General features: G+C 34.1%; 1 protein-coding gene and 1 pseudogene across 1 annotated transcript; both read right to left on the reverse strand.

The window, feature by feature from the left end:
• Positions 1–9389: 9389 nt before the first annotated feature.
• Positions 9390–10312, reverse strand: LOC149197966 (disease resistance response protein 206-like). The gene has a single exon (XM_089408885.1). The coding sequence runs from the start codon at positions 10194–10196 to the stop codon at positions 9390–9392; it is 807 nt and encodes a 268-aa protein (XP_089265011.1). The 5' UTR covers positions 10197–10312.
• A 1623-nt stretch (positions 10313–11935) lies between these two features.
• LOC149197967 (xanthohumol 4-O-methyltransferase pseudogene) lies at positions 11936–12422 on the reverse strand (annotated as a pseudogene).
• Between the last annotated feature and the right edge of the window lie 1472 nt (positions 12423–13894).

Consider the following 13894-nt stretch of genomic DNA (forward strand, 5'->3'; position numbering starts at 1 on the left):
ACATTCCTTTTGTTTGATTTTTATCTTTTCTTATCGAGATAACATATTTCTTTAAAGGGTGCTAGCTCAATGGAAGAGCACTTGCCTTGCAAGTAGGAGGTTGGTGGTTCAATTTCATCACGCCTTAACATGAATTAGTCATTAAAGAAGCAAAGAGATTCACATTTTATATATATCTATATATATCTATATATATATATATATATATATATATATATATATATATATATATATATATATATTTATATATATATATATATATATTTTTTTTTTTTTTTTTCTTTTTTCTGAAGACAATTTTTTATTGTCTCTAGAGAGACAATAACTGGGATTAAAGACATATTGTCTCTATATGGGATTAAAAACATATTGCCTCTCTAGAGACAATATGTCTTTAATCGTAGTTATTGTCTCTTCAGAGAAAAAAATGAATTGTCTCTTACAAGACAATAATACATATATTCTATATTGTCTTTACAAGACAATTTCTTAAGACAATAATTTGAGACACTCACTTAAAGACAATATTTAAGACAATTTACAAGCCTTTTTTGTCTCAAGTTAATACAATTCACTCAAAAAATGTCTTAAATATCGTCTTAAAACTCCCCCTTTTTTAATTGTGTATATACCAAAGCAGAAATCATGTCCATGATGCATGAGCATTTATTAATGATTTCTCTGATTGAACTCATGAATTATTACACAAACTTATATTTTCATTTTAATTTTAATATTTAGTAATAGTTATGGAAATCTTTATGATTAGGATGTTTTTATGCATATCAATTAGTTTAGTAGGTAAAAAAGCAAATTAAATAAATTACCATATTATTAGATAATTTTTAAAAATGCTTGATTTTATCAGTACTAAATATATTTTTATGTATGATTTTTTTTATGTAACTAAAAAAAAAAGAGATATGGGAGAGAGAATGTGTGAAGCTACCAACATGCAATCAAAAGCTTGACACATACAAATGATTTGAAAAAGAATGCGACCATTTTGTTTTATTAATAATTGTAAAACAATACATGCCAATATGATTAACAATGAATCCCTTGACATTGACGTGGACAATTTCTCATCAAATTTCTAAACTAAAACATTGAAGCACACTTGTGAACCTTGGATGGATTGGTAGGTGATGAAATGGATAATGGGTTGCATCACCTTTGCAAATTTTGTAGTGCTCACAAATGGAATCCCATTAAATTTATTTCCATCTTCTCGTGGTTGGTGTCATAGATGTTCTATGTCCCCTCTATTATTTATGAGTGTCATTAGGGTTTAATCTTATGGTTGAGGCAAACTTTTATTATGGAAATATTTTATGTAGAATTATCATTTAATCCTTACTTCGGGGTAGCATGTTGAAGAGTTTCTTGTGAGACATTTGTATTTTTGGAATTTTTTTTATGTGTAAATGGTTGCACATGTTAACTCTTTGAAATCTTTATTATTTTCCAGGTTGAAGACAGTGAATTAGTAGATGTTTCTTCAGTGAGTGCTATGAATAACTCTGAAATAGGAAAAATGATAACAGAGGCTTTGAATAAAGTTGGAAGGAAATGTGTTGTGACACTTGAAGAGGGAAAACACGCATAAAACAATCTGCATGTTGTGGAGGGAATGCAGTTTGATCGTTGTTTTATTTATCCATACTTTGTGATAGATAGTGAGAAGATGTTCGTTGAGTATGATAATTGCAAGGTAATTGATGCAAAATAAGTGTCTTCTTGTTTCTTTTTTGTGTTGTTATTCATTTGTTTTCCTTCTAATGTGAGACAAAATAATTGAAAATCGCACTCTTTTTTAAATAATACCCTCAATATTTCATCACCGTACACACTTGGCATACATATAGGTGGAAGTTTGCTGTTTTGCAAGGTTCTAGCTAGGTAGAAACCTAGTTATATCAAGGTTCCAAGAAATTCTATCTGGTTCTTAACCCTTGCTCTCAATAAATTTGTGAAATGATTTCCTAGTCACTTCCATCTTACTAGTATGCATATCATACACCCTCAAGGTTTATTTTGGGTTTTATTGGTTTGTATTAAATTGTATATTTTGTGCCTCAAGGTATTTTTTCGTTTGTTTATTAAATTGGGAGTTTGATCTAATGATAAAAAAGAAAGATGAGCATTGTTAAGCATTGGGTTGCTAAATATCTATTTGTTTGTGTTTTCTTTTTCATTCTACTTATCAAGGACTGGAATTGAATCTTTATTTATTGTAAATTGTAACTTTTTTTGGTTGATAAGAAGATCACAAATGCAAGAGACATGATCACAATAATAGAAGATGACATCCGTGGGAGGTATCCCATTCTAATCATTGCGGAGGACATTAACAAGAAACCTAGTTACTGTTGTTGTCAACAAGCTCTGGGGTGCATTGAAGGTTGGTGCTTTGAAAGCTCATGGATTTGGTGAGAGGAAGAGCCAATACTTGGATTTCATTGCCATATTGACTGGAGGTACTTTTCTATTTGAGCTACATTACCGAGATAAGACATTATGACATTCCTTTTGTTTGATTTTTATCTTTTCCTATCGAGATAACATATTTATTTAAAGGGTGCTAGCTCAATGGAAGAGCAATTGCCTTGCAATTAGGAGGCTGGTGGTTCAATTTCATCATGCCCTAACATGAATTAGTCATTAAAGAAGCAATGTATTCACATTTTATATTTTTTTTTCTAAACACAATTTTTTATTGTCTCTAGAAAGACAATAATTGGGATTAAAGATATATTGTCTCTATATGGGATTAAAGACATATTGTCTCTATAGAGACAATATGTCTTTAATTGTAGCTATTGTGTCTTGAGAGAAAAAAATGAATTGTCTCTTAAGAGACAATAATACATATATTCTATATTGCCTCTATAACGACAATTTCTTAAGACAATAATTTGAGACATTCACTTAAAGACATTATTTAAGACAATTTACAAGTCTTTTTTGTCTCAAGTTAATACAATCTACTAAAAAAATGTCTTAAATATTGTCTTAAAACACACCCTTTTTTAGTTGTGTATAGGCTAAAGCAGAAATAATGTCCATGATGCAGGAGCATTTATTAATGATTTCTCTAATTGAACTCATGAGTTATTACACAAACTCAAATTTTCATTTTAATTTTAATATTTAGTAATAGTTATGGAAATCTTTATGATTAGGATGTTTTTATGCATATCAATTAGTTTAGTAGGTAAAAAATCAAATTAAATAAATTACCATATTATTAGATCATTTTTAAAAATGCTTGATTTTTTTAGTACTAAATATATTTTTATGTATGAATTTTTTTTTATGTAATTAAAAAAAGAGAGATATGGGAGAGAGAATGTGTGAAGCTACCTACATGAAATCAAAAGCTTGGTACATACAAATGATTTGAAAAAGAATGCAACCATTTTGTTTTATTAATAATTGTAAAACAATACATGCCAATATGATTAGCAATGAAGCCCTTCCATTAACATGGATAATTTCTCATCAAATTGCTAAACTAAAACATTGAAGCACACTTGTGAATCTTGGATGGATTGGTAGGTGATGAAATGGATAATGGGTTGCATCACCTTTGCAAAATTTGTAGTGCTCATAAATGGTATCCCATTAGATTTATTTCCATCTTCTCTTGGTTCGCATCATAGATGTTCTATGCCCCTCTATTATTTATGATGGTCATTAAGGGTTTAAGCTTAATGATCAAATAGGTCAAAGATGATGGTAACATTAGAGGTGTTAAGTTATCAAAGAACATATTTATCATGCATTTTACTTTTTTGACAATGTTTTGATTTTTGTTGATGAGATTGTCTCGGAATGGAAAGTATATAAAGTTATTTTCTATTCCTTTTGTGTTGCAACTGGAATGTTGGTCATCTTGGTTATATCCTCATTTTCCAACACAATATCCCTGCTGAAATTTGTGATCCATTATCGCCTTCCTTCCTTACAATATGACACAATTGGAGCATGGTATTACCTATATTGGCTTTCAACTTAAGCCAAAATGCTATCTAGTGGAGGACTGGATGTGTCTAGAGAGGCACATTGACCATCATATTAGTATTTGGTGTAACAAATGGTTATCCATTGGTGAGAGGATGATATTGGTGAAATAGGCCTTTGAAAGCATACTTGCCTTATGGATTTTGCTTTCAAAGGTTGCTAAAACAATTCTTGGGAGGATCAAATATATTATGTCTAAGTTTTTATGGGCAGGATAAAAGAAAAGTTGTGGCTTTCATCTAGTCAAATGGGAGACTCTCTCACATCCAAAAGATAGTGGGGGTTGGGGTTTTAATAACCTCCACTGGTTTGGTTTAACACTTGCTATGAAATTTTTTTAAAGGGTGATAACTAGTTCTAACATTTGGAGGAATATCTTTGTAAAGAAATATTTGAAGAATCTACTTGCCATTGATTAACTTTGGCCTAACAATAATTTGAATTATGTTGGGGGTTAAAACATATGAAGGAGTCTGCTGGATGCAATCTCGTGGATCATAAGGTGGATGGCGTGGAATGTTGGGCATGGAGACAAAATTTGTCTAGAAACAAACCCTTTTACTGGGGGGTTGACCTTTTACACTCTATCTCCACATCTTATTACTATACTAAATTTCCGTGGGATCTATAAGCTTGGTCATGCCTACATACCTAGTGCATAGGAACAACAAAATGGTAGATGGATTAACTCTCACGATCTGGGCGTTCGGGGCTCTCCAACCTTCGAGTGGGATGACTTAGTATCTATTTTTTCATGTAGTGGGTTGTTACTCAACAACAGGGAGGATACCACTTTTTGGCTTGGGAACACATTCGTTGGATAGGTCATGGCCATATTTGCTTATGATGCCATCACTAAAAATTTTGATTTGTCTTGTGTAAATTGGTGGAAGCAGATCATTTGGAAATGGTCAATCCCTCTAAAACTTAAGTGTTTTATCTTGTTGGCATTGGATAACATGATTTTGACCTGCGATGACTTGATTCAACATGGCTTCAAAGGTACAAGCATTTTTATCCTTTGTATGTAGGGATCAGAATATGTGGATCACCTTTTCTTTAACTCTAATTTCTCTAGAGCCTCGTGGTATGAATCATTGTTCACACTTAATCTTTGAGAATGTGGTCCAATCAATTTTCTGGAATCTTTGATTGGATGACGGGTTTGTAATTTGGGGCACTATAAATATGTGCCAATCTAAATTGCATGGAGCATATGGAAAGTCCACAACAAGAAGATCTTTGAAGGCCCACATTTCGACATCTCCTGGATTCTTCCTCAGATCCTATGTTTTTTTATGACTATCTTTGACCTTGTCGTCCCGAAAGGTTCGCTATATCTGTTTTCTGATGGCTCCTATGATGGATTATGTTGGTTTCTTTGATAAGGCATAGTAGTTGGGCATTTGTGCATGTGGTGTTGATAGCATCCTTCTTTTTGATATCACTGTTCTTCTCTGGTTGAATGCGGGAAGTGGTTCCAACACAAAAGAAAAGATCATTGCATCTTGGAATCTTATATATGTCGCTGCATTTGTGGAGATAACTTCCTTGTAGATTTTAGGCAACTCTCAGGTGTGTTGTAGATTGGTTGAATAGAAAGAGCAACTTGCAGGCACTTCTCCTTTAGTGTTGGTTGGACAAAATCCAATTATTAAAGGAACACTTTCAACTGTTATCTATTCTGCATATACATAGGAAAATGAACTGTAAGGTAGACACCCTCTCAAAGAACGACTTGTGGGTAGAGGAAGGATACATTTTCCTTGAAAATATCAAAATGGCTCACTAGTGAGAAGGTGGAGAATTCAGCTCCCTACGGGTCAACGACCTCAATCTCTTCAGTTTTGACATGATCAAACATTGTCCATTCCTTTGGATTTTTGTGATGATTGTTCCTCTATATTTGTTGCAATAAGTTTTTTTAGATATTTTTTTTGGATTTTTGACTTTTGATGTTTATCCACAAATGTATATGTATACCTATTTAGACATTATGTATATAGTGTTAAATATTTTATATTGTTATACTCTTGTGAACTACAAAAATACATTTTGTGAATGTTTTAAACTATGTCTGTGTGGGCACCAACATATATATACTCTTTTTATATTTAATGAAAACACAATTTTTTTTTTTTGAGAAAAAACTAAGTATCAATTATATATATATTTTAATGTAATTTCAACCAAAAAAGTAATTAAAGAAAGATGCATGTTGGTCTATTTCTCAGCTAATCTTACAAGTTAAAAATTTGATATCATCTCGGTTTGCTTTTATTTTTCTTCCTTCCAAATCCTATAGCCTCTAAATCGTTTCAACTTTTTATTTTTGTTGTATCCTTCAAACCTCAGTTTCTTCATTTGTTGGCGGAAGTCTTCGTTTGTTCCACACTGTGTATGCATGTCATCTACCTCTTCAAAAATATGTTTGTATGTGGACTGCTGCCACATATCATCTTTTGTAGTGTGTTTTTCATCATCAATTTGCTGCAACATAAGATGAGAATAAAAATTTATCTCTTCAAAACTTCAATACTTGAGAATTTAATTGATGTGTTCATCATGTATGGTGTCTTCAATATTCATTTCTGCAGCTTCTATGTAGACCTTATCAAGGTGTGGTGTTGCAATCCATGCTTCAAGGAAATTTAACTCAATTCAACAAATTTAACTCTTATTCATAATTGTTCTGTTTACCTGCACATTGGAAATCAATGGTAAGTGCAAAAAATCTGCAAAACTGTGTTGGTTTTGTTCCTTCTATGATGAAATGGGATCTTTCTCCTATTGTTCTTCCTTCTTTGCCTCTTCCTTTGTCTCTATTTTCTCTCTGTGGACTTCCTTCTTTGCCTCTGTTTCTATCTAGTTATGTTCCTCCTGCTTTGCAATAAGAGCTTTCTCTTGTTGCGCTTCCTTCTCTGCCTCTTCCTATGTCTCTATTTTCTCTTTGTGGGATTCCTTCTTTGTCTCTACCTGTATCTCTGTCTTTGTCTCTATCACTTCCACTTCTTTACTAAATTGTGTTGCTGCAGACAAGTTGTCTTCCACTTGGTTTTCAGATTCAAGTGGGCTTCTCTCATAGAATAACATCATTTCGGTATTATTTTTTTGTTACAACATTTGCAACCATTCATCATTAGGCAACAAGTCTTCATCAAACTTGAATTCAACAAATTGAATTGTTGGATTCAGCGTATCATTGACTGCTTCACTGTCATCAGCGAGGTTTGTTGTTGGATTCACCAAATCTTTATCCACTTGTGTTTGAGCACAGTGGGATTCACCAAACTCTTTATCTTTAGCTGGATTGCTCCCTTTTACACCAAAACTCCTTTCAAGGGCATCTTAGGCCTCCTTGGTTGTCTTGGCCTCTTTGCCTAGTAGTTGTTCCCATTTGTTGAGAAATGTCTGACTATGACTCAACAAGAAAATCAACATATAGACATAGCGACTACCTTAAAAAAAATGACCCCTCTGTAAGCCATTCAACATTTATGGTGTGATTTCTCTATTATATAACTTGAAACAACACTCCAAAGAACATGATTTTTTAATTATAAAATTCAAATAAATCTTTTTGATATAAAATCCATAAATAAAATCATTTTTTAATTTTTAAATAAAAAATTAAATCTTAGAAAGCCCCTTTTAAAATTTCGACCTATGCACATGCCCTTTTTTAATTATTCCATGAGCATTTCTTAAAAAAAAATATACGTTATTACATACCAAACGAAGCTTTGACTTTTCTCCGTCGAGGGATTTTGTCATAATCGCCGTGGTTCGAACTGTTGACCTGATTGACATTCGGGGTTCCAACTTGTCTTATGTTTTAAAAGGAACTTCCCCTTTTTAGAATAAAGCCCGGGTGGCTCACTAGCAAAAATACTTGACTAGGGGCTTAGTTGCCTTTTCGCTATAAGTGTGAAATGCTCCAAATCGGCTGACATTCTGTGTGTTAAAAGAACGTGGCTTAATTGCCTTTTGACTTTCAGTGTCGCGTGCTCTAATTAAAATCAACCAACGGAAGCTTGCTGTCAGCGCACTTCCGGATATTTTCACTTGCTTTCTCAGCATGGGTGTGTTGGTCATTCAATTTTTTTATTTTTTATTTTTTTGAAATTCTGCCTACTTTTTCAGTTGAGGAAACAATTTGCTTAGGTTTTTTGGCTTTTTAAAATTTAGATATTTTTAGTGTGATTTTTTAGAATTTTTTTTGGTGGGTTTTTCTGTCTAATTTTTCTAAAATTTAGCAGGAAATTATGGGTAATCTCTGCACAATCTAAGTGCCCTAGGGGTTTTTGAGGGCGCTGAATCCATATGTACAATAAAAAAACCAGTTTAAATAACACAAATCAAGATTTCACCTCAAAATTTTGTGAGAGATTCTAGCACAAGAAATTCCAAAAAGTTGCACTAAAGACAATTCCTTTTAAAATTCTGACTTGCCTTCTTCTCAGAACCACTTCACACAACTAGTTTCTTCAAACAACTAAGAGCTTTCCTCTTCTTAGATTTTTTGGTCTCCGGTGCTCTTTTTGGAGTCTTATGCAACGTAGGTTTTGGAGTCTTATGCGACCTAGGTATGATACCATGACAAAGAATGAAGAGAAAACTTGGAGCAAAGGATTACTCTTATTAATATTATGAATCAGTTAAATAGGATTACATTAGTAATAAATTAAGATAACATTAGATATATGACTACAATGAAACTCAACTTAACTGAACTATCTAAAACTGAACTAGGACATTTAAAAGAACAACAATAACACTTAGCAAGTAGTTAGAATTAGATTCTCCAACATTTTTTTTGTGTATACTGCTCAAAATTATATTACTACAATTTAAAAGCTCATAAACTAAATCTGATCACTTGCAATAATGCACTAATCCACTTATAAATTTGACAAAACCCCTAAAACCTGAAATAACCCACATATAGATTTGAAGTTCCAGTGCAAATTAATGTCCGAAAGAAGGTTCATATATTTTTAAATCGAATATGCTCTTATTCTCAATCTACTCTTGGTGAGGCTAGGCACTAGCACAAGTACGTTTTGACCTAGAATTTTATGACTCTCAATATAACGCTTATTTATTATATTGAGTTTGTTCAATATATCTGAAACACACACTAATTTTGTTTGTTTGATTGATGCGTCTGTTTAGTCAATATAGTTCACAATATTGATTCGAAATAATATTTATGCCAGTGTGCACAATATTGACGGGAAATAATATTTATATCCATTGTATATTTGAGTGTATTAATATAAATTAATTTTTATTTGTGTATGTGCCCACAATATAAATCCATTTGGTTGATATATGCCTCTCAGCAAATATCAACATTTGTACTAATTTGTATAACAAATACAATTCTTAAAAAAGACCTTTGAATTTTTCTTTTTCGAATCATAAATATATATCATATCGTTAAAAGTGAAAAGACTAAGCACAATTTTAAAGGGAATCAACCAAGAGAGAGACAGATACCTAGGTCCTAGAAGTGATCCTCGCTGAGAAAGAACTTGATCTTGCGGAACAAAGTAGAAAATGAGATTGACTGGCTCATTAAAAGCAAAATTTAACCAATACTTCAATAATTTGAAAGAAAACGATTCGAGCGGCGTAGAATTCTTATTGGATGTGGCGATTCCTCTTGCCATTAAGAAATCCCCGGTGCCTCCCACCACAGATATATCTCTGTATTTTTTAAGGATTGGATCGGCCCCAGAGAATGTGATAGTGCCTTTGTAATCTGTGGAGTTAAGCACAAAAGTGAATCCAAGCCAGGAGCTGAAGGTGTTCTTCATGTCATAAAAGTAGAATCCCTGAGCTCTGCCCACCGGAGGGGAGTGGAAATTGTTGTCCAAAGTGATGGGATCATCGAACACCGCCAGATCTCCAAAGTGGTTGTCTTTTCCAGTGAGAAGTGTGAGGTTAGCTCCCTGGGGAGCACCCACAAGCGTAGAAGTAGCGTTCATGGCGTTGAGGCCATTGTAGATTACATCGTGGAAATACAACACCAGATTCCTACATGGCTTTGGAAGTGGACGCTTCATATAGTTGTGTGCATCACTAGATTGCAACAACATAGCACTAGACACCACAAGCCATATAAAACCCAAGTGCACAGCTGTATTATGATTCTTGATTGCCATTGCCAATCTAATACACTAAAGTGATGTAGAAGACGATATGGGATCAATGAATCAACGCTGCAAGACTAATGACAGGTGGGAGGGGTAGGGCTCAACTAGCGAGAAGAGCTGCCCGAGTGCAGTGCAACGCTTGATAGTATTGCCCATTCAGCTCTCTATATATACACGATCATTCGGTGGACTAGTCTTTATGAAATGTACAATTTTGAATATAAAAATAACTAAGCTTCCATGTCGGCTTGACTCAGCAAGGATTTATCACAGTCGGAGCATGTAGTCAATTTTGATACAAACTCTACTCTACACATCTATACCACAATAATCTTCATTTCACATTTTGACATTATAGTTTATGTTTTATCCGTAAGACCAGCCATCTTCCACCTTCGCCAACTAGAAGCAAATTACTGAAAATTCATTGGCTAGCGCTACATATTATATTTTGCCCTAGACAGTGGTAACATGGAATTTGCAAAGTAGGATATAAAATTCTAGTGTTTTTCCCTGATTACGGCAGCAGTAAGTGGAAGTAACTTTCTGGTGATGGGCGGTCAAGCTTGGATGTGGAAAACTCGTTGGACGGCTTTGCTGGAAACCGAAAATTAGGTAGCCGCCCACCACTGAATCTGACACTAACGGAATCGTTCAAAAAATGAAGAACATAAAGTGGCACTTTCGAGAAAAATTAAAGAATACAATTATTGTGACGGTCATGGAGCTCAAGTGGGTGGGTGGAGTGACGAAAAGTCCCAGTGAATCATGTTGAGGTAAATGATTATTTTTTTTTTAAGCTCATAAAATAAGAGGCACCGCCTGCGGCAAACCAAAGCAGAAATAATGTTCCGTGATGCACGAACATTTTGCTAATGATTTTTTCTAATTGCACGCATGTGAGGAAGTGGGGTTTTTCAAATTTTTATTTAGTAATAATTTTGAAATTTTTTTATCTAATGAAGGTTTGATGTATATTAACTAGCAATTGTCCCAAAAGGTACAAAGAAAGGCCGATAGTATTATTAAATTGGAATTGTTGAATTTTTCTAGAAGAGTTAATTGGTTTGTGGAAAACCTTGTTTTCTTGGACTCCATCGTTGTGCAATTACTTTTCTTTAGATGTTTTGTTTATATCTATATTACAAGGAACACATTGAATGTCTTATTTCATTTTAGAGTAAGTTAATTACCCAAAATCAAGAGGTTAAGTTAATTACCCAAAATCAAGAAACCTCTATAGATGGCCAAGCATATACGAAGAATACATCTCATTCATATGCAATACCAATTCCATCTTTTCTTTTCTTTGAGTAAAATTTCAAATCATGAACACATGTCATTCATATGCACAATAAACCCAACTTCTGAAATTTCAATGTTTGGATGCATCCCATTCATATGCTACAGTGAACCCATATTTTCCTTAAATTTCAATCCATAAACACATCCATTCATGAGCCATAACAGAACCACAAAAAACAAAATCCCTGACAGAGAGAGGTAAGACGAAAGGATAGCACTGTCTACGGATCCTCCATGTCTCTGAAGGATATGAGGAGCGTCCCGTGACCCATTAATGCATTGTCTTCTCAAGAGTGTGAGGTAAGACTAAAGAAAATCACTAGCTACGGATGTTTCATGTCTCCATAAGGCCTTGATAAATCTTCGTTTATTTTGTAAATACAATAATTTGATTGCATTTTAACACTGTAAATACTAAAAATGAGCCCATAAAGAGCATATAATCAAGAAGGAAACACTTCAATCACAGACTGGAAATAAGGAATGGTGATTATTTTATAACGATCGAATCCACCTTCTAGTAAAATCTTCTTCCATTCTTTCTCTGTTATTTCCTTCCCACTAGAGCAATGCGCCACCATTACCAGATCAAATACTAGAACTAAATTAGGATCCAGAACCGGCTTCTCTTTCTGGCCACCATTATTATTATCACTGCCTCTGTGATTAGAGTCCAGCGCCACTATGTCAACAATAATGAGCTTCCCCGTCTCCGGGATCGCCTTCATGCAGCTCTTCAGCATCTTGAAACAATCCTCGTTGCCCCAGTCATGCATGATCCACTGATGACATCGCACAAAAAAATTGTATAGTCAAAACGTGCTCTCAACTCATTCTAATTTAATTACATGACAACTCAGCAAGTTCAAGACTTACCTTCATGAATATGGCGTCCCGAGAGGGCATGGTTTCAAACATGTCTCCGCCCATGTGCTCCACACCTATTTACATACATTTATATGTATAAGATTGTTATGCATATATACCATTGATGAAGCAAAGGTGTTGTTAGTAACCTAGGAGATGGGGAGCGGTGGCCACGACATGAGGGAGGTCGTAGTTGATGCCTCTGATGGAAGGATAACGCCGCAACATTGCCTCAATTGCCTCCTCTGCAAGCCCAACCTCTCGAGGCAAATCAGAGAATGGAAGTCAAATTTCGAAAAGCCAGTAGGATTATTAAATTAGCATAAACAAAAATGAGAAATTAGCATGATGATTTGATCTCTAAAACGTCAAACAAGGCTGCACAGCCTTGTGATTTTAAATATGACATTTTTTTTTTCAAGTTTGGTTGAAGATTGATACCTTGTTCACTTAATGCTTCATCTACTGTGCAAGCAACCTACAGTATCCAAAGAAACTTTATGTCAAAAGTTAAAACATGAAATAACCATACATACCGTGAAGAAGAAAGCAACTGCAAAATAATGTTTATGCAATAATATGATAATAAGAAAAGATGAAATGTTAATAGAAGACCAATATTCATGTTTTATTTGACACAACCATTCTTTTAACATCTTCATATCAATCTAAAAATGAAAATGACAACAAATGACAGGCAAACCCTAAACCAATTTCATACATAATGTAACAATACAGACCAACTAATGTCCAAAGATTGAAAATGCCAACAGTTTCATTTGATATAATCATCTTTTTCTATGTTTAATGTTTAAGAAAATTTCAAATGGGAATTTGCAATAGAGATAAAAGGCAAACCTTATTGAAATGCTCATATTGTCTGTTGCCTAAACCGAATACCCCATAAGTAAGGTTGGAAAGCCAAGGCCCTCTCTCTTTTTCCTGGTCAAACATACAAAAGGGGCAATAAGCCCGTTAAAAGAGTCCAACGTAATAGCCAAAGGAACCAGTAATCTAAACAAATGTTAAAGGTTTAACAATTTACCCCCTCAGTGAACCACTTGTAGAACCTTGCTGCATTATCAGTGGGCTCTCCATCTCCATACCTGCACAAGTACTTCAGTGCTTAGAAAATGTTGGACCGTAAGACATAGTTACAAACGTCTACCACCTAATACGGGGCATTTTGCACACACTGTTGATAAAGATTAAATAAACCCAACAACGTTTGGACTAAATATGTTGAAGCGGACTTCATAAAGAAACTTTTCAAGTAACTTTAGAAACATACTCATTCAAACTCTGTCAAATGTGACAACAGCAACTACACAGGACTGTTAACTACATGCACTGGGGTGGCAGATGTTGGAAGGTCATCATGGACCCCAGAGGTACAACAGAAACCTATTTTGCTTAGGGAGTACTAGAAAGTACAACAGACCATTCCCTAATTAATGGAGAGTACTAAAAAGGTTTGGAGCTATTAATCTGTCACATGGCTCACAACCCTGCACTTAATCCATCACTCCCTAATT

Source organism: Pinus tabuliformis, chromosome 2_2, assembly GCF_031772625.1.
Source record: "Pinus tabuliformis cultivar Carrire ecotype Pingquan chromosome 2_2, CPIR1, whole genome shotgun sequence".
NCBI classification, from domain to species: Eukaryota; Viridiplantae; Streptophyta; class Pinopsida; order Pinales; family Pinaceae; genus Pinus; species Pinus tabuliformis.

Bases quoted from the DNA above. Each gene is read 5' to 3' on its own strand.
- LOC149197966 (XM_089408885.1), bottom strand. From the start codon at position 10,196: ATGGCAATCAAGAATCATAATACAGCTGTGCACTTGGGTTTTATATGG.